Genomic DNA, 27,298 nt, shown 5'->3' with positions numbered 1-27,298 from the left:
GTTTCCTGTCGCTGCTTGGTAACAATGGGGAAGATAATGGCTGCCTGAGCAACGTCTCCGAGCAGGCGCTGGGCTAGAGGCGGGTCTCAACCAGCGACTCATCGGAGGCGGGCTTGAGAGCAGCGGCAGGGGAGGCGCGCAGGAGCCTCGGCGGCGGCGGCGGCGGCGGCGGCCGAACCGACAGAGTCGGACCCGACACTAAAACCCAGTAAGTGAAGCCTTGGGAAATCCTCTTGAGAAATGGATGGAGAGCGAGGGGAAGACAGCGGAGCCGCGGCTGCCGCGCTCTCTAAAAATGGCCTGAGTGTCGCGTCGTGGCGGACGCTCAGCACCGCCTCCGGACCCCAGGCGCTGATTGCTGCGGGGGGCTCCGTGGCGTAGTCGCCGCTGCCATTTTAGTTGGGTGTATAGTCACAGTCTCTTGAAGAAGGGGAAGGAGGTGGGTAGTACTTCCTCTCCGTGGCGGTGCGCGCTAAAGCCGGGGCCCTCCACAGCCTTAAGAATTTGGGGGAGGCGATTTTTGAGTGTTGGCCTCAGGCGTGAGAATCTTCGATCGTCTCAGGTTTTTCTCTTTGGTTCTCTGGAGGCTTCCCTCGCCTCCCCACCCCCCTTTGATATGGCGGGCTTGGGTTTGGGAAAAGGGGAAAAAAAATCAGGCTGCTCTAAGTCAGATGCTGGGAACTCTTGGGCCTTTAGATTTCCCAGGATTTGCAAAACCCCATTTTGAGCCCTTCTGCTGGGCACTATCAATTAGGCGCCCCTGGGGCCACGATGACATCTTCCCTGAGGATCTGGGGAAACTGTGGTTTACTCCCTGACTCGAATAACCCTGGCATATCCTTTGCCAGCTATCACTGCAGGGATCCCCCGAAAAGGCAGGGAAAAGCCGTTGCGTGTTTCTTGTTTTTCCCTGGGTAAGGGTGGGATTTGGGCCAAATGATTTTCAACTTAATTTCGGTTCAATCCGCCAACAACCCAACCCCTCCCCCCTCAAAAAGAAAAGCCTAAGGGTCTCGGCTTCTGCGGGCGGTACCTGCCACGTACGCCATAGCTTTAGTAACTAGTATTAACCGGTTGGGCTTCTGCTTCCTGAATACTCAGTCCCTTTTTCCCTTATGCTGATTAATTTCAAGATGGAGGAGACAGCCACGTTCCTTCCCTAGACAGTTTCCCCATACTTAATTCCACAGGTTAGTCCGGGAATCTGAGGCCTAGCAATCTTGTTATTTAGGTCATTCTTTTCTTTTGGGGGCAAGAGGAAGCGCTTATATCAGGTTGTCATCCACCATTTGCAAGGTCCCACAATAATTTTTTGGTGCAAATGATGAGCCCGCATTTCCTGAATCAGAATTAACCGCAGTCGCTTTGGATGATTGAAGGGAGGAAGAAATAAACGTACTACTAGTCGTTTCTACTACTAGAATCATTTATTTGATTCTTCGTGATTAAAGACAAAATTACTCATATCATCCTATCAGGTACATTATGTCCATGCTGGATGACTTGAGACCAGGCAGGCACAATTATAGCCCCCCAAAAATCAGTTTCTAGATTATAAAAATGAAGTACCCAGGAAGACCAATCCAAATACTTTTTTAACTATGATTTTAGGAGACTGTTAAACTGAAAAATGTTTCATTCTTTAGCCTAAACGTCCTGATGATCGTTCATACTTTAGTTCCTGCCATAGGCTACTATAATGTGCCAAATAAGTCCTTGAAAGTGACTATCAGAATCTGAAGATACTACTGGTCTGTTAAGGAAAGGCCTATTTTAAGCAAGCTTATATTAAAAGGTAGATTGGCTTTCAGCCTTTAAAGGAAATCTTATATCTAACACAAGATTCCTGGTTTCCTCTGACCTCCATCTCCCCAAATATCCTAATAGTAATATTAAATCAGGTTGGGTTATGGGGTGTGTAACTTAAAATATATAGGATTTTTTTTTAGGATGTGTCTATTTCATAGAAAATGTATATCTTATGAAAGAGGAAGAATAATGGATTCTTTTTTTTTCTAGAGCAGAGAGTGAAGAAAACTAAAATCCAGTTTATTGTATTACAATACTATGTCATAACAGTCAGGTAATTTATTTTTTGTTGCGTCTCCTGATGATTTTTGTGTAGAATGCATGTTTAAAAGTATTTATTCTGTTTTGCAGGCCCTGTAATTGGATGGGCTTGTTTGATATATGTTTGTTGGTGTTGGGCATTCTTCATGATGAGAATGGGTATTTTTTATTGGAAATTCAAAGGGTAGTGTGTCTGAATAGCTGGAACTCCACTAGTGTTTTATTTGTGAGTTTTCCTCTTTTAAAATAATGTCTGAAGTTTACCAGCACCCGTATAGGACAGAAAGAACAAAATGGAAGTTTGCTGCCTTAAATCATTGTTGGGGTGGGATGGGTCTAAATAAATAGCATTTAAATGTTCATTGCATAACTAAATGAAATATCAGTAGAATATCTTACAGGAATATAATCCTACATTATTTTGTGTGGTGTTCATTTTTTTTCCTTCAAGATCCAAAAAGTCATAATTGATATGTAATACTCTGATATTAACTCCTTTCATCATCATCATTGTTAAGGTAACCACCTAATTTATTGTCTTAGCCAGGATGCTTTTAAGAGCAAAAGGGACATTATTAATAATTATGCCTGGACAACAGGTGCAAACCTGGACTGCCCCAGGCAGACTGGGATGGAGTTAGTTAGGCTAAATTCGTAACTAACTTGTATTGAAAGCTTAATGTGCTTTGTCCTGTGCTTCACTTGCATGACTTTGTAATCCTCACAGCAAAGCCTCATGAGGATATTAACTAGTTTACAGAGCTAACCGAGACTCAAAAGAGGTTAAGCAATTTGTCCTCAATTAAATAGCTAATAAGTGGTAGAGCCCCCATTTTAACCCAGGTCTCTCTGATGCTGAAGTCACTAAACTTTTATGCCTCTAGACTTAATTGCTCTCTAATTAGATTGCAGATGGAAAGAAAATAAAGGTTGTAGTAAAAAAAAAATCTATAGGTTATGTCATATCAAAACTTTTGTTCCCACTTAAATAGAGTCTGGTTTATGATGCAAGTGAGACTTTTTTAGTAATTACTCTCTTCCCTTTTTTATGGCATGGCTTCTGTTTCAGCTATTACTGCTTGTGATATAATTTGATACACCTAATTTAAAATCAGAAATGGTTTTAAGAAATAGCTTAGTGAAGTGATATCTGAAAATGTTAGGTTGGTTGGATATATTCTTTCAGGTTAGTGAACATCTTGTAAGGACTTAAATAATACAGTAGGTCAAATGGGACATCTGTATCTATGGAATTATAATGTGTATATTACTTTATACATAGCCCTAGTAGATTGCAAAATAGAGCAAATCACTCACCAGCCTCTTGTGTCTTGATTTACCATAGAGTGGGTAACAAATTAGAAAGTGAAAAGTCCGCTCTCAAATCCAGACCAACGAGGTGCTAGAATTTTGGGCCACTGCCTCGGACATGTTTTTCTTTTGTAAGTCTACTTCCTTATCTCTGTGTAACACAAAGATTTCCAAAACCTTATGGCCCATCGATTTCAAAAAGTATCAGTTTACATAATCCCTTGACATTTTGATAACCAGTGTAAGAAAGCAGTATTACTTCCGTGTCTGTTTTTTCCTCCATTATTTTTTTCCCACCCTTGAATATGGAAATTTCCCAGATAATCAAACAGTTCATTTTTCCTGTCATCAATTGATATGTTCTTTAATATGAAAATCTTGGCAGTTTTAAATAATTCAGGAATATGTTTATGAACTTGTGGTTTTGTTTCTGAAGTATATAGTTGATCTTTTTGTTGTAGATTTTCTGAACCAAGACTTTTAATTTCATTAGTCATAATAGTACCTACATACATGTGAGACAAATATCTATAGACAGTTTGTGGTGTGTATGTAGATTTGTGGACTTTGTGCAGTAATTTCACGACTACAGATTGGGCTGCTATCATAACTTTTGCATGGTGATGAACATGATACTTTATGGGGGGGAGATATTTGTGTTCAGTGTGTTAAACTTTCTTTAGAATGAAAAATGATCTCTTTCCTCTTACTCTCCACTTAACTGTAGGGGAAAAGAAGTTAACTCTTAATTACATTTTTCATTTTTTTTTTTATTGACCAAAGTTCCTGTTAGTGTCAGTTACATCTAAGGTGACCATATTAATTTATCCAAGCAGGAACGCTTTTGAGAGTGAAAGAGGGCCGTATTAATAATTACTGTGGGATAACAGGTGTAGATTGCTACCCTTCTGGACAAACAGGGGACATATGGTCACTTTTGTCATCATTTCTTTGTAGGAACACTGGTTCAGGAAGCACAGTTGTCAGTATGTTTGGTTCTGTAACACAAAATTGTTTTCCTCAAATAACATAAGTCATTTGTGTAGATAATATTTTCTTTTTTGGTCAAGGGATTTTAATTTTAAAACTTTGCTTCACTTATTAAGAAGTTAATTTTTGATGGAAAGCTCATGTTCTTAAATTAAGATAGTGCCTTATCGATTAACACCAAAATTGCTGGTAATCAGTGATTTTACATTAATAACTTTTTTTTATAAACACATAAACATTCTGGGGTTTTGAGTCATTTTTTGACTTCTTGGGAATAATGAGAAGGCACAATTGAGTTTGTGTGGATAAGACCAAATTCTAATACTAAATTAGAATAGCTCAATAATAAAAACATGGAATGGGTAATCGAAGATTAAATTTACTGTCTAAAAATACTTGAGTGAATAGAAATGTCATCATAATGGTTTCCTTTTTTAACTACCTTGTTCCTGTGAACTGGCAGCATTTGTTTTGATCTCTGTCCTCTGATTTGTTGACGTTCTTATTAATAGTCTTTCTATTTAACTGTTTTTTAGAGGATTGTGATAGAACTGTTTGTAAGCTGCAAGTCAGTAGACTTCCTGCCAAGAGATTAGACACTTGAGGGACGTTTCTGAATCCTTTTTTTTCTGCTTTCCTTTTCAAGTGGTAATGATAGAAGAATATAAACGAGGCTAAAGTAACACTGCCATGCAATAATATTTTATAATTTTGTATTGCTGTGATAATATCAGCAGTGGTAGAAGTCTTGGTAACATCCTCTGACAGGCCAGTATTGGAAATAATCAACAAATTGTGTGGATGGTGACAGGTATGCAGTAGGTAAAGGCAGTGAAACATCAACCCTGTCCTGTTTTTTAGAGAGGGATGCTTTATATTTGTTTTGAAAAAGGTGAGAGAGTCAAAAAAGGGAGGTAGAAGTGCGTAAATGAAATGGTAGTGAGAAAAGCACAGCTTTTTAAGCTTGCATCCTAGTTATTCATGTTGTTTCTTTAGTTTTATTTTTATTACCGTAATGTGACCTGGGTTATATTTTATTCATAATCACAGATTCATAGAACTGGGAGGTACCTTATGGATGGTTTTAATCCAGTGCCCTTAATATTGATGAAGATCCTGAGGCACAAGAGGTTAAGTGAATTGACCACATAGCTGGTTAATGTTACAGCCAAGACTAGAACCCAGTATCTCCTATTTTTTCCTTTTCACAGAACTAAATTCCATCCCTTTTACTGATAGGATTAAAAAAAGCTATTTGGTTGTTAATTATCTTTTATTTGTTATAAATGCTGTAAAATTTTAATTAAACATTTTGTGTATGAAGAATTCTCAACACTTTTGGTGACTACATACATAATGGTACTTTACACCCTGACCTCAAATTCAGTGGTTCTTTGTGTTTGACTTTTCTAAAAACTACATGAGATATTTTTCATTTTGGCAGTGGTATTACTGAACTATTTTCTTTATTGACAAGGATCACATGTCATTAGTTTTCATTTATTCTCTGAGGTTCTTCATGAAGCTCTGTTGCAAACAGAATGATGCTTGTTCTTTTTCAGTATGACACATTTTTATCTTGATACTATGATTTTTTTTAAGTGGCATGTTCTGCTTTAGAACACTATTGAGTTTGGAGCTTATATGAACACAAAAGATGAAAATGCTCAAGATACTTTGGTAGTTAGTTGATAATTAGGTTACCTTGATTCCTTCCTCTCACTATACCTTTTGTTATTAACAGATTATTTATTCTAGACTTAATAGATGTGGCTTATTTTTAAATTGATATTCACAGACATTTGAATTTCAGAATTTAGTTTTGTAAAGTCTTTTGTTCAACAGTATATTTTGGTGCCATAAGTCTCCTTCATTGGGTATTGTGATGCGGTATGTCTATTGAATATAATATGTGTGTACTTAGCACCAGGTCTCCAGACCCATTTGTACTGAACAATATGGTTTTTTTTTAAGATTTTGTTTATTTATTTGTCAGAGAGGAAGAGAACACAAGCCTGGGGAGCAGCAGGCAGAGGGAGAAGCAGGCTTCCCGCTGAGCGAGGAGCTGGATGCGGGTCTTGATCCCAGGACCCTGAGATCGTAACCTGAGCTGAAGGCAGCCGCTTAACCGGCTGAGCCACCCAGGTGTCCCCTGAATGCTATGTTTTAAGTGACTTTTCACCCTAATATAACAAAATTACATTTTTTAAAGTTTGGAGTACATGGCTGAGGAGAATTAATGAAATACTTTTAACAGTGGTCAGAAACATAGTAAGTTGCATAACTTATACAAATATATGATAATGACTAGAGAAGAAATGGAGATCACTAACAGTGCTTTCAAATTTTCAAGGTGAATAAAATCTGTTTTAAATTCCCTGATTACAGAATAAACCTCAGGTTTGGTTTTCTTGCTGGCTTGTCCTCCCGGAGTTGAATTTACCTGACACAGTCACACATTCATTGACCAAACGAGTAGTTTCTGAAATGACTGGGCAAAATTTCTAATTCGGCTGCTTGTTTCCAGGAATGGATTTGGATATATTGGCACACAGTACTCTGAAAGAAGGTTAATAAAATATGCTATTTTTTGTTTTTAAAACAAAAATACTAAAACCTGACTTATTTAAAAATAAGTCCTGCTTGGTTCATACTGCTTATAAAAGGGGTTTTGTTGTTTTGGAAGTTTTCATACCCAGAGTGGACATGGTATAAAAAGCTTATAGTGAGGTTGAATACTTTAGACATGCCTATTGGGATTGAAGGAATGTGTTTTAAAGTCTATAGTTCTGGGATATTATTGGGAGACAGTTGTTCATTTGTGAAAAGTGGATTAGATTTAGAATTAGGAGACCTGGATTTAATTACTGGCTCTTTCCACTTACTAGCCACATGGCCTTTGGTAAATCACTTTCTCTTTCTATACTTCTTTAGGTGCAAAATAGAGATGATACTCCTCTATTTCCCAGGATTGTTGTGAGGATTAAATGAAATATAAGTGGAAGGGCTGTGTAAATACATGGTGGTGGGTATTGTTTATAACTAGGGAGAGACTTAAGTGATTTAACAATTACGTATTCTCTTAGATTGTTTTATTGGTAAGCTTTTCATAGAAATATTTAAGTTTAAAGTGGCTGATTATAATCATATATTTAATCCAAAATTTCTGACTTATGCACATGAGTATTATACCTGAGAGTAAGATAACTGAGTAGATTGAAGATTCTCTTTTTTATGATGATAGAAGGAGCCCAGGAGTGTGGGAGGATCCTTCTTTCCTTTTACTAGGTAAACTGGAAGTGTATTGCAGTGTCCACCATAGGGTAGACTCTAGAGACCCATTTTGGTAACATAATTCTTTATTAAAATTTGACACCAAAATGGATCATTTGAATTATGGTGTCCTGGCATCTTTGGCATGCTTTAGCCATTAAAATGTTCATTTTTCACTCACCAGTGGTGATATTACATCTACCAGGGGCAGAACCTGTGATTTAAATTTACTATATTTTTCATTTTGTGCCACTTAGGTAGTAAAGGGACTGCTTAAAATAAGACCAACTTCATGGGTGGGGGTCGGGAGGTTGGGGGGTTGTTTGTGTAAGATTATTTTACAAGGTGTTTGAGGGCATTGCTTACATTCAGGGTTTCCTTCCCCCCCCCCCCCCCGCAAAAGGTAATTACTTCTAGTCCAGGGGAACTCTGCAGGTGTTACAGCCATAACTCAACCCTTAAATGTCCTCAAAGGGTAAAGGTGTCTTGTCAGTGCTGAAATCTTTTGACCCCCATTCCCAGCCTAGGGGAAATGCAGAGTAAGGCAGAAAGGAGGCAAATGTAGGGGAGCAAATCAGATTTTTTTCTCCCTGTTCCCTAATCACCTACAAAAAAAAAACAAACTACTTTAAAAAAAAAAAAAGATTTTATTTATTTGACAGAGAGAGTGAGCGAGCAGGGGGAGCGGCAGGTAGGCAGAGGCAGAGGGAGAAGCAGGCTTCCCGTGGAGCAGGGAGCCCAATGTAGGGCTCAGTCCCAGGATCCTGGGATCGTGACCTGAGCCGAAGGCAGATGCTTAACTGACTGAGCCACCCAGGCGTCCCAACAAACTGCTTTTTTAATGGAAACCTATACCTTAGCAAAAATATTGTGTGTTCTGTTTAATGAAGCCTTGCTGGTCTGGTTGCAGTTTATTTCAAAAATAATAAAAAAAAGTGTGTTGCAGGGGTGGGGAAATTATTTTCCTTGATTTTCTCTGGTACATGTATGAGAGGGGGCAAGGATAGCAGGATGTGATTGTGGAAGTAATAGTGATTTGGACAATCCTGTGTTGCTTTGTGAGTGTGTCTCATTGTTAAAATACTGAATTTAAAGATAAAATTAAACGAGGATAAAAATCCTTCTTGCATGGAATCCACTAACCCCTCAGCTCACCGGGCAAGAGCTATTTAGGATCCAACAGTCCCTAAAACCACAGTGTCAGTAGGGTTTTGAATAGAGGTATAGTGTTTTAGCTCTACATAGCATGTAGGAAATGATAGAAATTCTAAAAGGTCAAGAATGAATCTTGAAGACTGGTGAGCATAGGAAAGAATCATCTATTCCATGTGTATTTGTAGAGTATTCAACATTATTTTAGTTTTGGAGAACATAAAGAGGATGTAAAAGTCGTGGGTTTATAGAGCGTGAACAGTATATTGGGAACACCTTGAAATTCTTCCCATATGTGCAATTTCTCTACCTTACAATTTTTTTCAAATTGCACGGCACAATGTGCCACTCTTAGTGGCATAAACACTGTGTGAAGAGATGAAAAAATTGCTAGCTGAGCTAGTAATAGCTTCTTAGGAGGTAAGATTTCATTGAACCTTAGAGGGTGAGTGAAATGGGGAGAGACTGAGAAAGGGCTGAGGGAACAGGGTTGGTAGAAGTGTGAAGGTAGTAAAGTACAAGGTGTGTTGGAGGGCAGGGATGGAACAACTTAAGTGGATTGGTCTTGTCAAAGTGTTACAACAAAATTGTGGCGCTGGAATATGTAGCTTCATAGGATCCTAGGCCCAGAATAGAAAACCAAGAGACTTTCCCATCCTTAATGACATTTTAGTCCAAAGGGTCTTTTGAAGTCAGTCTGTTCAAACTCCTGCCTAATAAGGAATCTTCGTTTAATATCCAGCCTGTGCTTGAATATTTCCAGAGAATGGGTAGTTTGCTTGCTTCAGGAGGCTGGTGGCATCTCCACTTTTGGACAATTTAATCGTTAGACCATTGGATTAAGAGAATTACCTGCTTCCATAGTTCTTCAACTAGTGGCCCTAGTTTGATTCTGTGGTTCTGCTTTCTTTCATGCTATAACTCTAAATATTTGACATTGGTAATCATGCCCAGTTTTAGTCTTGTCTTCAGGCTAGACATAACAAGGTAATTCAGCATTTCCTTTATGGTGTTCCCTGGCTTATCATCTTGGTCACTCTAGAGCTGAACAACAGGTTGCAGTGGGTCTGTTACTACTTTTACTTGAGCACTGTGGTCTGTGAAAGCAGTATGGGACTCTGTTAGGTTCCTTAGCCAGGTCAAACGGGCTCTTTATTGAGCTTTTGTTAATTAAAAACCTTCAGGTCTTCATGTGAACTGCTTTTGTCACATGAGTAGGTTTTCCCCCTACTCTGTACTCTTAATGTGGGTTATTTTAGCTTGATAGTTCTTCATGAAGTGTTCAGGAAAGCACATTTACCATCGTTTTTGTTGATTTCAGCTCATCCTCACAATCCACTGAGAATTCAGAGTATTATTTGTCATATGCATACATCTTCATTACTAACTCCCAGCTTTGAATTGCTTAGATTTGGTTAGCATGTTTTTAACATGGCTCTTTTTTAAATGCTAAAGACAGGACTGTTTGCAAGTTAACACTGCTCTATAACCTTTGAGGGTGGTATTTGACAGCTGTGAATCTTAAACTGTATTGTCTTCAAGCTCTTTGCTACTCAGACTGTGATTCTAGGATCAGCAGCCCTTGGAGGCTTATTTAAAATGCAGGTTCTCAGGCCCCATCCCAAATCTACTGAATCAGAATCTGCATTTTAACAAGATTTCCAGTTGATTCGTTTGTATGCTGAAGTTAGAGAAGCACTGATCTAACCTCCATTTCTCCGTGATGCTAAGGATGTAAAATCTCCTCACACTCTACAGAAATCAAGCCAGACTAGTCAGCAGTGTTTTCCTCACAAGCCCCTATCGAAGAGGTTCTCAACCCTAACTGCACAATAGAATTACCTGTGGAATTTTTTAAAAATACTGCTGTCTGGCCAACCCCAGAGAAAGTTTTCCAGGTGATTCTAATGTGCAAGCCAAGGTTGAGAACCATCCCTAGGTCAAGCAAATGAGGTTAATTTGGCAGTGAACCCCATTTCTGGTGAACACATTTACTTCTACATGTTTGCAATATATCTGATAGTCTATTGCAGAATCCACCCCCGCCCAGGTTTATTGTCAGATTTCGCTGTGCTACAGTTTATAGACTTCACTTTATTTGAAGATATGGTCATTTCTAAAAACTAATCTTTTTAGCATCTCTCCTGTTGTCTGTGATTTCTCAAAGATTATCATTAGAAGTTTTACAGTTTGGGGTCTTGATTCTCTCTTTGAGAAGTTTGTTTTTCCACTGTTTCCGGTTGGGAGGTGATTGTCCTCGTTGAATAAAATAGAAACAAAACAGAAGTTGAGTGCCTCTACTTTTCTTCTTCTGTTCATATACCTGTTTCCCCACCCACTCAACACAAGACCCCTTTCTTGTTTCAGATTGTTTTTCTTTTTTCTTCTTTCTTTTCCTTTATTATTATGTTTTTCAAAGCCATTTTTAAAATCTCCCATATTTTTGCAAGTTTCTGTTCCACATGGGCTTTAACCTCCCTGACACTGTTCTTAAGACTTTGTCCCATTCTTAGAACAGTACTTGGTGTGTGTGTTTTCTTTTATCTTTGGTTCATGTCCTTCAAATGTCAGAACTTACCAGACATTTTTGTCTTCTTTGAAGATTTATGTTTTGAAAGTCTTTCAACCCTATGGAGTTGTACTTTTTTACAAATTATTTTGGGGGCACCTGGGTGGCTCAGTTGGTTAAGTGTCTGACTTGATTTTGGCTCAGGTCGTGATCTCAGGGTAGTGAGACTGAGCCCTGCATCAGCCTGCTTAAGATTCTTTCTCTCCCCCCCCCCCACAGATGCTCTCTCTCTCTAAAAAAATTATAAATTATTTTTAGAACTATTTACTGATCCTTCACAAGTGGACTTTGTCCTAACTTTCATGTTGTTAACTTTCAAAATATTAAGTACTTAAGAACATTAGTGAATATTACTGGTGGTTTTATTTGGTTTGAAGAATTATGGCTGAAGTATCTTTTTCCTTTGAGCTTTTCTGTATTGTTTTAAGTTAGCTGCTTACTGTTCCCAATACCAAATTGTATTCCTTAGCTACATATGGAAAAATTTGGCTTCCTTCTGTTTTTTTTTTTTTTTTTTCATTGCCTGGCCTATATAACTTTAAGCTGTTGATTTCCAATCTTCTTAAAGTTCCAAGTTACAAAAAACCAGACAGGTAGAGAAGCTTCTTTGTTTTGTTTTGTTTTGTTTTTCATTATCTGAAAGAGGGTTTGTTTTTATTTTTCCCTTTAGAATTGAATTATGAACATCCAGATACTTTATGTGTTATGTGTGGAATTAAATCTTAGTATACCAATATAGATTACCTCTTCCACAAATCAGATTTTCATATTTTCATGGACTTAACTTTTATTTTTTCAGTGTGAACTTAAGGGCAACTTGGGGTTGTAAGGAAAAGAACTCGAGGCTGAAAGTTTTTGTTTGGAGTCTTGTTTTAGATTGCTTACTACTGTTGTTGACCATTGGAGTGGTTAATTGAGAGTAATAGAAAAGCCAGGTAGTAATTTGTTCTTTTGCTTTGCTGATCAGAAAGCAAAATTGAGCATATTACGTAGTTATTTAGATATAAAGAGAAGCTCAAATTTCTACAAAGTTTTTCTTGATAAAACTCAAAATGCTATAATAATAATGGATTGGTGTTTTTGTAATATAGGTCGAATAATGAGAAGAATGGCATTCTCTTTTGGAGGGATGACATTTTGCTTAATTGGGCTAAAGATACTCCTCATCAAAGTTATTTGCAGATGTTCCTCTAGTGTTACTGACTTGAAATGAGATTTTCCATATTTCATTTTTGATAATGTCTTTTCACACATACAGGTACAAGAAAACTTGGAGATATTGCAGGTTTAATTCGAGACTAACGTAATAAAGCAAATACTGCAACAAAACAAGTCAAATGAGTTTTTTGGTTTCCCAGTGCATATAAAAGTTACGTTGACACTGTACTGTAGTCTGTTAAGTGTGCAATAGCATTATGCCTAAGAAACAACACATAGCTTAATTTAAAAATGCCTTATTGCTAAAAAGTGCTAACCATCGTCTGAGCTTTCAGCAAGTTGTAATCTTTGCTGGTAGAGATTCTTGGCACAACACTGGCTGCAGCTTCAGCATCAGCACTTGCTGCTTCACCTTGCACTTTTGTGTTACGGAGATGACTTCTTTCCTTAAACCTCATGAAGCAGCCTTCAAACTTTTCTTGTGCAGCCTCCTTACCTCTCTCAGCCTTCATAGAATTGAAGAGAGTTAAACGGCGTTGCTCTGCATTAGGCTTTGGCTTACGGGAATAGTGGAGCTGGCTTGATGTTCTATCCAGACGACTAAAACTGTCTCCATATCAGCAATAAGGCTGCTGAACTTTCTTATCGTCCATGTATTAACTGGAGTGAATTTTAATTTCCTTGAAGAACTTTTCCTTTGCATCCGCAGTTGGGCTGTTTGGCCCAAGAGGCCTAGCTTTTGGTTTACTGTGGCTTTTGATATGGCTTCTGACATGGCTTCCTCACTAAGCTTAATCATTTCTAGCTTTTGATTTAAAGTGAGAGATGTGTGACTTTTCCTTTCATTTGTACACTTAGAGGCCATTGTAGGTTTATTAATTGGCCTAATTTCAAGATTGTGTCTCGGGATAGGGAAGCCCAAGAAAAGGGGGAGGGGGGAACAGGTGGTCAGTGGAGCAGTCAAAACACACACATTTATCCGTTAAGTTTGCCGGCCTGTATGGGTGTGGTGCACAGCACCCCAAAACAATTCCAACATCAAAGATCCCTGATCACAGATCACTTTAACAAATACAATAACGATGAAAAGTTTCAAATATTGCAAGAATTACCAAAATGTGAGGCAGAGATAGGAAGTGAGCTAATGCTGCTAGAAAAATAGCACCAGCAGACTTGCTCCACACAGGGTTGTCACAGACCTTTCAATTCATTAAAAAACACAGTATCTGGGGTGCCTGGGTGGCTCAGTCGTTAGGCGTCTGCCTTCGACTCAGGTCATGGTCTCAGGGTCCTGGGATCGAGCCCCGCATCGGGCTCCCTGCTCGGCGGGGAGCCTGCTTCTCCCTCTCCCCCTCCCCCTGCTTGTGTTCCCTCTCTCACTGTGTCTCTCTCTGTCAAATGGGTAAATAAAATCTAAAAAAAAAAAAAACAGTATCTGCGAAACGCAACAAAACATGGTATGCCTATATTGCTGTCTAATCAATCCACAAGCATAAATTAATGAAGCATATTTATCCCTTAAAGAAGGCATTTATAGAATTCATTTGATATTTACCTTTTAGCATACTATTACACAGCAGAGTTACCACTTTGAATTGAAGGTTAGGTGGAAGCTCCTTAGATGGACAGTTGAATGGATTTTGAAATAAGGAAATTTTCTTTACTTGCAGTGAGGTCCAAAAAATGCTTCTGAAACTGTGATTTGTCCTTAGAAAATAAATCTGCTACAAATTTGCATGGGAACGGAGCTCTCGTTTCTTTGGTAGCGTAAGAAGTGCGTGAAGCAGCTTGCCTGACACTGTGATTCCAGTGTTAGTTTTTGCTGAAATGATTTTCCTGCAGTGTAAGTTTTGCATGTAGGCGCTGTTAACAAATAGTAGGGCAAGTTAGGATATTCAGCTTCTTTTTCTGACAAAAATTCAGAGAACTGGTGATGGTTAAGTCCACAATAATGTTCACCATTAACACTACTGGTTCAGCAATATGATAGATTCAAATAGTTTCTACAGACTACCTGCTGATGAATAATATAAGGAATTACCCATAGACTTTAGACACTTTACATTTTCACAGGCTTCAGAAATTTGTCCAACTTGTCTTTTGCTGCTCTACGCACAATAGGTAGCACCATTTCCGTTGTAGCACATCTTAGCAGATTCCACTTCAAACTGTGCTTAGTGTTTTCTCAACTTCTTTGAAATATCACCTGTAGTTGCTCCATGCAGACTATTCATAGAGGCTACCTCTGTAGTTACTTCAAACTTCTTGAGTAATCAACACTTGACTCCATGAATAAACAACTGGATAATAATCAGTTACATTTGTCGACTCATCAAGGCCCAAGAAACACTCAAAATCATTTGCTGTCTCCTTTTTCAATTGATTTCTGACATATCCCAATATCCTCGAATTTTTGAGCAACTCTTCTCACCAAAAAGCTAATAATCTTAACTTTCTCTGGACCCATTTCTTGAGCTTCTGCAATCAAGCACAGTTTAATGAACTCACCATCAATAATACAGCTTTTCTTGCTTAGCCAACAAATAAGCCACCTGGAAACTTAACTGTGGTTGAAGCCTTGTTTTTTATTCTTGTGAGAAAATATTTGGTGATGAGATATTTTGTTTTAAATTTTCCAGTTTTTCAGACTTTAGCTTTATCTGTGAATGGGAACATGGTGATGAATGCTTGGTCTGATAGTATGAACGTGTATTTTCTTTTAGCACAGTTAAGTCATGCCGTTGCATAGTAAGTCTCAGTCTTTTCCATCTCACAACAAAATAATCCATACCCTACTCTGCCTTTGAGGGTGACATTCAGAGTGCACTTTGACTTCATTTGACACGAGAACGCACTGGTCATTTCTTAAAATGTCACGGTATGGTGATCTGCATGGCACTTGACACGCGGTCAGGTTACATTACTGCGATTCATAAGGCCTAGATCGTCCCCAGTGCAAAGCAGCGAGCGGGCCCCATTCGGTCTCTCACGTCTACTTGGCCCAGCCACAGACAATATGTAAGTGAAGGTCTACGACTGTATTCCTGTAAAAGTTGGTGAACACTGAAATTTGAATTTCACGTACTTTTCATACATCACAAAACATCATCTCCCTTTTGTAAACACAATCTTTAAAAAGTGTAAAAATCATTCTTCGCTCTCAAGGAAAAAATAGGCACCAGGGCTGATTTTGGCCCATCGGCCATAGTTTGCTAATTCCTGACCTACTTTTTTCCTGATGTAACAGGGCCTTTTCAGGAGTTTTCTTTTATGAAATTTTATTCACATGAGGTCTTAAAATTCACTTCTTGACCTGCATTCTGGATTTTCACATAATTAAAACTGTTCTACAGAACACATGCTAACTTTGGTTTTCAAGATTGATCTCCTTTCTCCTTGTAGATAATTTTCCACTTGTTCATCAAGATGGAAAGCTCAGATTCTAACGATAAAGGAAGTGGTGATCAGTCTGCAGCACAGCGCAGAAGTCAGATGGACCGATTGGATCGGGAAGAAGCTTTCTATCAATTTGTAAATAACCTGAGTGAAGAAGATTATAGACTTATGAGGGATAACAATTTGCTAGGCACCCCAGGTATGTGATGTGTAAAGATTTATATATGTAAATTGCTGGTCTTTTTTTTTTTTTTTTAACTTGTTTTAAAAATCTGTTTCTTCAGCTGTTACGAAGTGTCATTTTAATACAAGGGGTACAGAATGACATTTATTGCTGTACTTAATTGCCTGGTTCTCTTCACTCCTATTTGGAATTATCCTATATCACATCTTTTAGTTATGATTTATATTATGAATTTAGAGCGAGCTGAATTGAAAAAGTGGAACTGAATAAATTTTTGTTTTTAGTTAGCTTTATTTAATTTACTAGAGATAAATCTAAGTGTGGAAGAGCTAATGAGAGAACGTTAGTTCCTAGGACAGACTTTTTTTTTTTTTTTGGTCATCTTTGATTCCTAGATTATGTTCCAGTTGTAATCCTCCAAAGCTGTCCTTGGGTAAAATTGTCAGTTCAGAACTTTGTGCTTGGTTATTCTCTTTTGCCCATTTATGTCCCCTTTGATCCTAATTAAAATTCATTATCTCTGGTCCTCCTCATTTCTATTTAATTCTAACCTTTGCGTTATTTAAATTTTAAAAGGTAAGGTGTTAGTTAGCATGACTCTTCGAAGAGGGAGTGCATTTTGAGCCAGCAGTACCAGACTTGAATCAGAACGCCCCAGTTGGTATTCTGGCCCTGCCAGTTATTAATACAGCAGTCTCTCACTTAGTCTCAGTTTCCTTGTTTTAAAATGCAGATAATATCTACCTTGCAGAGTTACAGTTCGAAAAAATGAGAAATCGTATGCAAAAGCATTTAGTACACTGGAAAGAAACTTGCATCAGTTGTAATGTCATGCCCCCAAAGAAGTGAATTTTACCCAGGTTCCTACTCTTTGGTTTTCATCTCCGTTTTTATTTGTAATTTGGCATATATTTCTAAACTATTTTCAGGTGAAAGTACTGAGGAAGAGTTGCTGAGAAGACTACAACAAATTAAAGAGGGCCCACCACCACAAAACTCAGATGAAAACAGAGGTATATTTTGCTTTGGGGGGTGGGTAGAGGATGAAATAGATAAGGAAGTCCAGGAAAGGTCAGCCAGAGATTATCCAGAAACAGTGCTAAGGAACTGTTAACAGAAAGAGAACTGGCATTTTCTTGGTATTTGGTGAGAATGTCAACATGTTGTTTTTCTGCTTCACCTTTGGGTTTGTATTAATTGAGACATAGTGAGAAATGGCCTATTTAAATGTGTTTTTTTTTTTCCTTGAGTTTGCACCTCTGTTGAAATTTCCTCCCACCTGCTGAATTATTTCTTCCTTATAAACCTGTGCATTCTCCACCAGCAGAAAGAAAGGCTGTATTCTCTAACCTGGTGGCCCTCGATGGGTTATATCCTCACCCCACCCCCGCCCATGGGACATCGGCAATGTCTGGAGACATTTTTGGTTGTTGTCACAGCTGGGGGTTTGCTACTAGTATCTAGTGGGTGGAGGCCAGGGATGCTGCCAAACATCCTAACATCCTGAAATTCATAACAGCACAGCCCCCACAACAAAGAATTATCTGGCTCAAAATGGAAATAGTGCCACTGTTGAGAAACCCTGCTTTTAATTTTAAGTAGGATTGTAGGGAATTTGACTATCTAACATAAGATGCTATATAATAACAGTTTGGTTCTTGAGCATGCCATTATATGTACCATGCTAGGTTCAGACTATTCATTTTTGGTCTGGACTCCTAATTTCATGTTAATTTAAAATCTTGGTAATATGAAGAAGTATTGGAATACTTCTGAATCAGTAAACCCTGTTTATATTTTTGCAATGGCTACCACAGTCTTGTATTTTAAAAGTCCGGTATTATCAAAGGCACTTAAGTGAAGATCCTAGAGGAAATGTTGTAGACTAATGAAAATGTGACAAAAATGCGATTTGAACAAAAATACTAGCCCTGTACCCTAACTGGCATTTACCTTGTTTGATTAATGTTTTGACAGAGGCCTGAAAAAATGTCTTCTGACAGTCCACAGTGGTATCCTAGGCTCTGTATATGATGTAGTTCTGAAAATAGACTTCCTCCAGATTCCCTTTAAAAAAACTTCCTCTCAATTTCCCTAGGATTAACTTGCTCTTTCAAAATGGAATTGAAACATTCCTGCCTTTACTTGCAAATCTATGCAGTATAGTTCACAAAAATCTGTAAATGTGAAATCTGTTCAGAATCTTTGTTCTTTTTTTCTAACACAGTTTCAGAGCACTATTACATGATTGTCCTAATTTTAGTAGTTCCTTTTTCTCCCTCTCCCCTCCCTTTTTTAAAAACAGGTGGAGACTCTTCAGATGATGTGTCTAATGGTGACTCTATAATAGACTGGCTTAACTCTGTCAGACAAACTGGAAATACAACAAGAAGTGGGCAAAGAGGAAACCAATCTTGGAGAGCAGTGAGCCGGACTAATCCAAACAGTGGTGATTTCAGATTCAGTTTAGAGATCAATGTTAACCGTAATAATGGGAGCCAAAATCCAGAGAATGAAAATGAGCCATCTGCAAGACGTTCTGGTGGAGAAAATACAGACAACAGCAGCCAAAGGCAAGTGGAAAATCCGCGATCTGAATCAACATCTGCAAGGCCATCCAGATCAGAACGAAATTCAACTGAAGCATTAACGGGAGAAGTCGCACCTACCAGAGGTCAGAGAAGGGCAAGAAGCAGGAGCCCAGACCATCGGAGAACCCGAGCGAGAGCTGAAAGAAGTAGGTCACCTCTGCATCCGATGAGTGAAATTCCACGAAGATCTCATCATAGTATCTCATCTCAGACTTTCGAGCATCCTTTAGTAAATGAGACCGAGGGAAGTTCTAGAACCCGGCACCATGTGACATTGAGACAGCAAATAAGTGGACCCGATTTGCTGAGTAGAGGTCTTTTTGCAGCTTCTGGAACAAGAAATGCCTCACAAGGAGCAGGTTCTTCAGACACAACCAGCAGTGGTGAATCTACAGGATCAGGACAGAGACCTCCGACCATAGTCCTTGATCTTCAAGTAAGAAGAGTTCGTCCTGGAGAATACCGGCAGAGAGATAGCATAGCTAGCAGAACTCGGTCAAGGTCTCAGACGCCAAACAATACTGTCACTTATGAAAGTGAACGAGGAGGTTTTAGGCGTACATTTTCACGTTCCGAACGGGCAGGTGTGAGAACCTATGTCAGTACCATCAGAATTCCGATTCGTAGAATCTTAAATACCGGTTTAAGTGAGACTACATCTGTTGCAATTCAGACCATGTTAAGGCAGATAATGACAGGTTTTGGTGAGTTAAGCTACTTTATGTACAGTGATAGTGATTCCGAGCCTAGTGGCTCAGTCTCGAGTCGAAATGTGGAAAGGGCAGAGTCACGGAATGGAAGAGGGGGTTCTGGTGGTGGTAGCAGTTCTGGTTCCAGTTCGAGTTCCAGTTCGAGTTCCAGTTCAAGTTCCAGTTCTAGTTCCAGTTCCAGTCCTAGTTCCAGTTCCAGTGGTGAAAGTTCAGAGACTAGCTCAGAGGTGTTTGAAGGCAGTAATGAAGGAAGCTCATCATCAGGCTCATCAGGTGCCAGACGAGAGGGTCGACACAGGGCCCCGGTAACCTTTGATGAAAGTGGCTCTTTGCCCTTCCTTAGTCTGGCTCAGTTTTTCCTCTTAAATGAGGATGATGATGACCAACCTAGAGGACTCACCAAAGAACAGATTGACAACTTGGCCATGAGAAGTTTTGGTGAAAACGATGCATTAAAAACCTGTAGTGTTTGCATTACAGAATATACAGAAGGCAACAAACTTCGTAAACTACCTTGTTCCCATGAGTACCATGTCCACTGCATCGATCGCTGGCTATCTGAGAATTCTACTTGTCCTATTTGTCGCAGAGCAGTCTTAGCTTCTGGGAACAGAGAAAGCGTTGTGTAATTAAGTTCTGAACTCTCAGCTATGTAGCTGGTATAGTGATGGGCAAACAGGAATCACTTGCTTTATGCCCACTTTTTGAGTGGTGCTTAAATGTAAAGTAGCAACCTGAATTGAGTCATTGCTTTCTGAGTGAATCATTGTCCTTTTTCCAATTTCTGTTCCAGAATAAAAGGAAATATTTAAAAAGCAATGTTTTAGGACATAAAAATCTGATTTCAGTGCCAGTAATTGATATTACTGATGATTTGTCATATATGCTTATCAGTTTCTCCTTTGTTATCTTAAAAGATTTGCCTTAGCAATGGCTCTTTATCCGTTTCACGTTGATCTTTAACGTTTCCCACGCCATAGGAGAGAAGGGCAAAGGAAATTCCCAGTTTAGACTAAGTTACAGTACATGTTTCATAAGTGATTGCTTAAAGCTCTACCATTCCCAGTTCTTAGTTGGCACAAATTCAGCTACATGCTGAATATCATTTGTTCACCTTTCAGATGAGGTGATATTGGACGTCAGTGTAAATAACACTAAGGTTAGGATCTTCTAAGTGTATAACTGTCTCCTAAGCCCATCACTGTGGCACACTGTAGAGTGAGCTTATAGTTTAATTGAGATATTTATCTTGTGGAAATATTAAAAAAGCCTATGCTTGTGTAAGTGAAAAAAATCACATTCATTTGTTTAAAAATGTAAAGCTATTTTGTAGAGGCTCAGTACTTTTCCAATGCACTGTTGTATTAATGCATTAAAAATTGTAAAGTACCATGCTTAGAAATGAAAAAAAACTGCTTTTTGTGAGCCAACATAGTAAAAAAAACACACCAAACAAAGTACAAAGCTGCTTTTGTAAGTGTGTAGATGTCAAGAGCAGAACATATCTAGTATTTAATGTATGTGAACAGCTACTGTGACATGCAAAGGAAAGGACAGAGTGCAGAATTGAACTGCATTGAAGATACCAATGGAAACTTGGTACTTTAACTTGGATTTAGGCAGGAAATGAAAGACGGGAGGAGTAAAGAAAACTGCTCTGAAGAATTTAAAATTTTTATGAAGACAGTAATCATACAGATGGGAACTGGTTTCATATGGTGAGGTCCTTGACACAGTATTCTGCTTGAGCTGATGAAGTAGATTAACAAATTTGGTAGAGTTTTGGTTAAAAACAAACAAACCACTACCACGTAGCACAAGTTACATCGAAGTTTTCACAAGTCTGCTCCTCAGAAAAGGAAAAAAAGAAGGTGGAGGAAAGAGACTATAAACCACTTTTAGCATAAGAATTGAAGTTGGTACAGATGTGTGTACTAATAGGAAAGTCTCAAATTTACGTTATTTTCTAGATTTGTCATTTAAGGTACCAGTGCACACTTGTTAATATTTCATTACCATCTAACACAGACCTAACATCGCGCATTTAAAGGCCAATTGAGGAACTAAGGGATGTTTATCCTTTGTTGAAAGTGAATTGTGTTGGGTCATTTGAGATTCAAATTTTAATGGTGCTGCCCATATTTGAAGATGAGGCTGCTGACTCACAATCTATGGGACACGCATTTTGTGTTGTTTCCTTAGTAATGAGATTAGGTTTGTGAAGAACCCCAGTACTCTTGCCGAATTTCTCTTTTGAGGCCAGTTGGGGTTAGGATTAGTCTGACTGTGGAGGGCTTGTTTGTTTATCTGGGAGAAGATAGTGTGCCCAAAGAGGAATTGAACACATCCTTGGTCTTTAAAGTGAAAACTACCCATGCATAGTCAGATACTCTACAAAATAAACAGGTCTGCTTCAGGAATTATCTGGCTACCTTAACTGTTATCAACTTAGCTGTAAAGGTTATTTCAAAGCTCATCCTTTCATATTTTCCTCTGGCTTTCACTCCTACCTAAGTATCAAGGAAATTAACTTGTAAATATGGTAGTTGTTTACTAAGGATATGTACTGCTCTTGCAAGGAAATAATGTCCAAACAAAGCTTCACTTATTTTTTTTAATATAAGCAGATTTCACTGTTTATGGCGCTTATGTAATACATTTTATCTTTTTAAAAAAAAAATTGTCCATGTAAAAGTCAGGATTCCTTTATATTTGTGAGCCTCCTTGTCTCCTTTCCTAAGGGTGTAATCTACGATTTTCAGATCTGCAGGGTAGTCCTGATTGGCTTAAAACCCATTTTCCTCTTGGTATAAAACGTCCCATTATAAGGGTGTTCATTTTAAATAGTTTAAAAACGACTGCAGCACATTCTGAGCATAAAACAAAGTTATTGACAACAGGTACCTCCCTAACCTCCCAAGATGTATTACTCATTTGTGAAGTATTAAAGTAAGAGGTAACTCATGCCGAATGCTGGTTATGAATGTAGATATTGAAGCTATTCATAAACACTGGAAATAGAATTTTAAGTTTTTAGCCTTCAGTAGAATGCACATATTGGACATGTGCATGTGGACACCTTTTTCAATAGCACTCATTTCCATTGGATTGTGTAGAATGGATACAAATATTTTAGTGGAATTTGCTACTTAATTTTTTTTTTTTTTTTTTTTTACAAAGTCCATGACTATACTTATTAGTGTTGTGGACATTGAAGACAAAGTCATTCGTAGGTGTCAGATGTACAATGGAGAGCAAGAGTTTTTTTTTTCCCCACCAGCATCCGAAACACCTATTCTCTTGAGGGAGCATTTTCTTGCAAAAGACTTTACATTTCATTTTGTATCTTTGCACTTTTTTCTTTATTACAGAAAGGTTCTGTCTTGAAGACCTAGTTTGAACTTCATGCAGTAATAGGAACAAGAAAAAACAATGTTGGGAAATTACATTGTTCGAAGCATAGGGAAAAATACTAAAAACTGAGTTTCCTCGAGTATTTCAGATATTTTTAAAAATTCACTTACTGGTATGAAGCATTTGAGGTGTTACGTTGTTTAACTCCAAGCAGCTGACAAGGTTGAGATTTATTAATACTAAAAACAAAATTGAGCAAGTTAGGTTTAAAGTGTGCAGACTTTATAGCAACACTAGAAGATGAGCCATGTTGTTAATTTGGAATATTTGCTCTAAAAAGAACACATTAGTTATACCTCAGTGGTGGTAATGGTTAATGGAGGTGGGGGTTGAGAGAAGTGTTCACATTAGTGTTGGAAGTATAGGAAATTATCAATTGTACAGGTAACAAAGTTTAGTACCAGGATTATATATGTGTGGTGTGTGTGTGTGCACACGCACACACATATGCACATCTAATCTCTATAAAAACATGATCGTTGAGTTTATCCAAACTTTAAGATTAGGAAGCTGCTTAGCTATAAGTGTTACCTCAAGTAATTCCCCCCCCTTGGGAAAACATGTCCTTTCTGTGCCAAGTGTTCTCTCCTAGTGTCAGTGTCTCAGATTGTATTTATGAAGGGTTTTCACTTAATATGCTTTTTTTGTTTAACCACCTGCTTCCCAAATGTCCGTGACTTGAACTGGGTCAAGCATCAGTCATGACTTTCAGTCAGTTCCCAAAATACCCATGTGATAGGGAGGTGAATATTGTAGAATGCCTCTTAAAAGGCCATTTTTACCGCTTGCTAGAATACAGTGGCACCTTGTGGTGGTTGTTGATACTTTTCTTATAAAAACGGAGGATATTCCCCTCCACCCCTTTTTATTCTCCTTTGTTCTTTTGTGAACACAAAATATTAGTGATCTGCCTTGAGTTTTTCAAGTTTTACCTTACTGGCTTCCCTGTCAAATGTATTATCAATATTAAGTACATAGAAGCCATGTTTGCAGGGCACTTTTATTCTTATGAGACTGTGCTAATTGCTACTTTCTAAAGTATTCTGTACCTTAGTGATGCAAGAGATTGATAAGGCACATGTGAAAGTGTCAGGCTTTTTTTTTTTCCCTTAAGTATAGTATAATTCTTCAGTATGTTTACTATTCAATAACAGTGTTGTAATTCATGGAGTTACCTAGTAAATTGTATGCTTTTGAAAAACATTTGAAAATGTAAATCAAAAAAAAAATATGCTTCATTTGGAAAGTTAAAAGTACAAGGTCTGAGGAACGAGTATTTCACTTATTTTGAAATTGGATTTTTAGTAAGCAACTAAGAAACAACTATGAGTTAAGTACTTGCCCTTTAAAAGTTTTAACATTTTGAAATTGAGTTCTTAACTGGAGCATTTCTAAAATACTATAATATTCCCAACAGGTGAGTGATCTCACATGATTTAATAACTCCACTTTGTATTTAAAATACAGCACAGAATAGAGCTGTTATTGAAGTGTTGGAACTCTCAAGGGATAACAGTTTGTATCAGTTTTTAGGGTTATTTTCATGTCTCTGTAGGTGTTTTCATTCGATTTTGAAGGAAATGAACACTCTCCAACACTCTCAAATACAATTACAGTGAGATACTTGGTTTTGATTAGGATTTGTTTACTAAAGACCCACAAGCTGCTTTATAGTCACCTGGATTGAATGATAACCTTAAATACATGCAATGGAAGTGAACCCCACCATACCACTGTGCCTCGTTATTTCAGGGTTCCTCTCAGTTCCTCATCTTGCAGATTTATTCTACTACCAAGGTATGGTTGAACCAGCTGCCCAGCCTTAACCATATTTAGTGCCCCTCTGCTAACGTTCTTTTAACTGATTGATTTGTATGTGTTTTAACTGTCCGATGTTTGGATTTTACCTCTTGTTAGCTCCATTTGTCCCTGGTGCTGCTTTTAAAGATATAGGGCCATGTGATCAGGTATCAAGTTGAATAGGTACGCAGTTGGCCTGGTTATGTATCTGTGCCTGTTTTATCTTCTCCCAGGAAGAGCTGCTTTGGTATAGATGTTTACTTGGATTCATATATAAAGAACTGGGCAGCAATCTTAGGAAGCTTTCTGAAGCCAAAAGAACCTGAAAGGATTTGGAGGGGGGATAGTAACAAAAGCTGCCTTTATGTCTTTGAACATGAAGCACATAAATGTATGTTCTGTAAAGACTAAAGTGATTGTTATACCAGGGCTTCCTGACCTCTGGGAGAGACTTTCAAAAAAGCAGAAAGGAGCACAAAGTGAAGTGAATTTGGTCGGCTTGCTTTATCTGGTTTCTCACTTTCTTTCAATTTAAATCTGAACATAACACCCTTCTCCAATATCTATCCAGAAGACTCCTGGTTGGGAAGCCCTGTATTAAATTTTGAGAATGTACCCAGTTTCCTTTTTTTTTTTTTTTTTTTTTGTACAGTGCTTTATACCTGCTAAAAATTAACTTGTTTAATGCAAAACAAGACCTTGAAAGGTCAGTCATATTAAAGCTGGTTTGATTATTAATAGTTATCTTTTAGGAAGAAGCTTTTTCCCTATGTAAGATGTCATACTGCAGATTTAAAATATAGACTATCAATAAAATGCATGAAGTGATCATTTGTGCTTGATCATCTCTCGGGTTTTTCTTTAAAAGGGAATCTGATCTGATCAAAGTTCTATTGCCTCCAACTAATGTCAAATAGACTTGAGTTTTAGAATCAAGTGGAATTCTCGTGCAACCTTGATTTTGATTTCCTCGCTGCTATGAGTTTGAGCAGATACTGGTTTATGGGATATAACCTCCATTTTATGTTGTGTAGTTTAATGGCTTAGTCTTCGAGTGGTAAAATAAAAGGTTGAGGTATATTCCAATACAAGAATCCTAGAAAGACTTCTGTAAATGACATTTTAAGTAGGTGCATCTTTGCTGTTACTTGTATTCTCACCATCGCCCTGCCTACTCTCTTGCTTGACCTCTATAAATACAAAAACTTGTCTAGGTGTGTAGATGTGCTCATGTAGCTTTTGTTTTCTGTCCCTATCTCCAACCTCTTACACGTGTTGCTTAAACCACTAAGATGTCCTTGTTTCTTAAGTAGGTTGTCACATTCTGATACCTGGGTAAGACTTCCCCCGGTACTGGTATTCGTTTAGCCAATGGTGAATTTTATTAGTTTCATTTCCTCTGGTGCCCACCAAGCCCTATCATTGGCATAGGAACTCAGTTCCTTGGGATAACTTTGGTGTGGTCAGCTCTTTGCTTTATGACTGTCCCAGGGATTTTAAGTGTTGTTCATGATTCTATTCTTTGAAGCTCAAGACTGCCACTGAAAAGTTGACATTCTCGACAACAAAGTAAGCCAATGCACAAGCATCTTGAGAGGAATTCGGTGGAAGGGACTATTGCCTGGAACAGAGGATCTGGTTAATCAGAGTGGAGTTGGGGTATAAACTGTACTTTTAATGATCATTTAAAAAAATAGGAAATCTGGGGTCCAGTTTCTTTGAGGTCTTTGAATTCAGGCAAGATTTAAATGTAAGACATTCCAAATGGATTGCTAATATAGCTGTATTAAAAAGAGCTAACTTTTTCTGATTGTTGTTAGACATTGTATCAGGTACTATAAATTATTTAATTCTCATAGTGACTCTGAGATCCATTATTACCACCCTGTTTTATAGGTGATGCAGATGAGATATACAATCTTTGGTAATTTTCCGAAGGTCACATAGTAAGTGGCCAAGTATTTCCAGTCATCTCTGATTCCAGAGCTTATTTTCTTTTTTAAAAAAATTTTTTAAAGATTTTATTTATTGGGCGCCTGGGTGGCTCAGTCGTTAAGCATCTACCTTCGGCTCAGGTCATGGTCCCAGGGTCCTGGGATCGAGCCCTGCATCAGGCTCCCTGCTCCGCGGGAAGCCTGCTTCTCCCTCTCCCGCTCCCCCTGCTTATGTTCCCTCTCTCGCTGTGCCTCTCTCTGTCAAACAAATAAATAAAATCTTTAGATTTTAGCAGGCTTCCCGTGGAGCAGGGAGCCCGATGCGGGGCTCGATCCCAGGACCCTGGGACCATGACCTGAGCCGAAGGCAGATGCTTAACGACTGAGCCACCCAGGCACCCCATCCATAGCTTATTTTCATTGTACTTTTCTTCACCCTGCTCCTGTGTGGCTCCTGATTGATTTTTAAGTATTTATCCCAAGCCCTAGACTAGATAGCTTATAAGGTATGATTTCTTAGAAAAAACATGGGTTTTAGCTAGTTTGCCAGGGAAAACTTTAAGGGCAAATCTGAGGAGTAAAAGTTATATATTGTAAATTCAGTAAATCACTGTGGGCATTAACAAATAGACCTTAGTACTCTGTATATCAAGGTGTTTCATTTCCAACATTTTAGGAGGATGGAGTACATTTGGGGAATCTTTAATGTTACGAGTCATCTCAGCCCCTTGTTACATGTGCTCTTG

General features: G+C 38.2%; 1 protein-coding gene across 2 annotated transcripts; it reads left to right on the top strand.

Moving 5' to 3' along the window:
* Positions 1-25,447, top strand: RLIM (ring finger protein, LIM domain interacting). 2 transcript variants are annotated; one of them, XM_045879722.2, is made up of 5 exons: positions 1-208; positions 2,020-2,083; positions 15,926-16,118; positions 17,033-17,116; positions 18,409-25,447. In XM_045879722.2, exons 3-5 carry the CDS (start codon positions 15,950-15,952, stop codon positions 20,031-20,033), a joined length of 1,878 nt encoding a protein of 625 aa, XP_045735678.1. In that variant the 5' UTR covers positions 1-208; positions 2,020-2,083; positions 15,926-15,949; the 3' UTR covers positions 20,034-25,447. The 2 variants fall into 2 exon arrangements, with proteins under 2 accessions (XP_045735678.1, XP_045735666.1); XM_045879710.2 differs by lacking the exon at positions 2,020-2,083.
* The last annotated feature ends 1,851 nt before the right edge of the window (positions 25,448-27,298 follow it).

This window comes from Mirounga angustirostris, unplaced genomic scaffold, assembly GCF_029215605.1.
Source record: "Mirounga angustirostris isolate CCGP_5_RB_7025 unplaced genomic scaffold, mMirAng1.0.hap1 SCAF_11, whole genome shotgun sequence".
Lineage (NCBI taxonomy): Eukaryota > Metazoa > Chordata > Mammalia > Carnivora > Phocidae > Mirounga > Mirounga angustirostris.
Note: the sequence above shows the minus strand (reverse complement) of the source record. Positions and strands in the feature narration are given on the sequence as shown.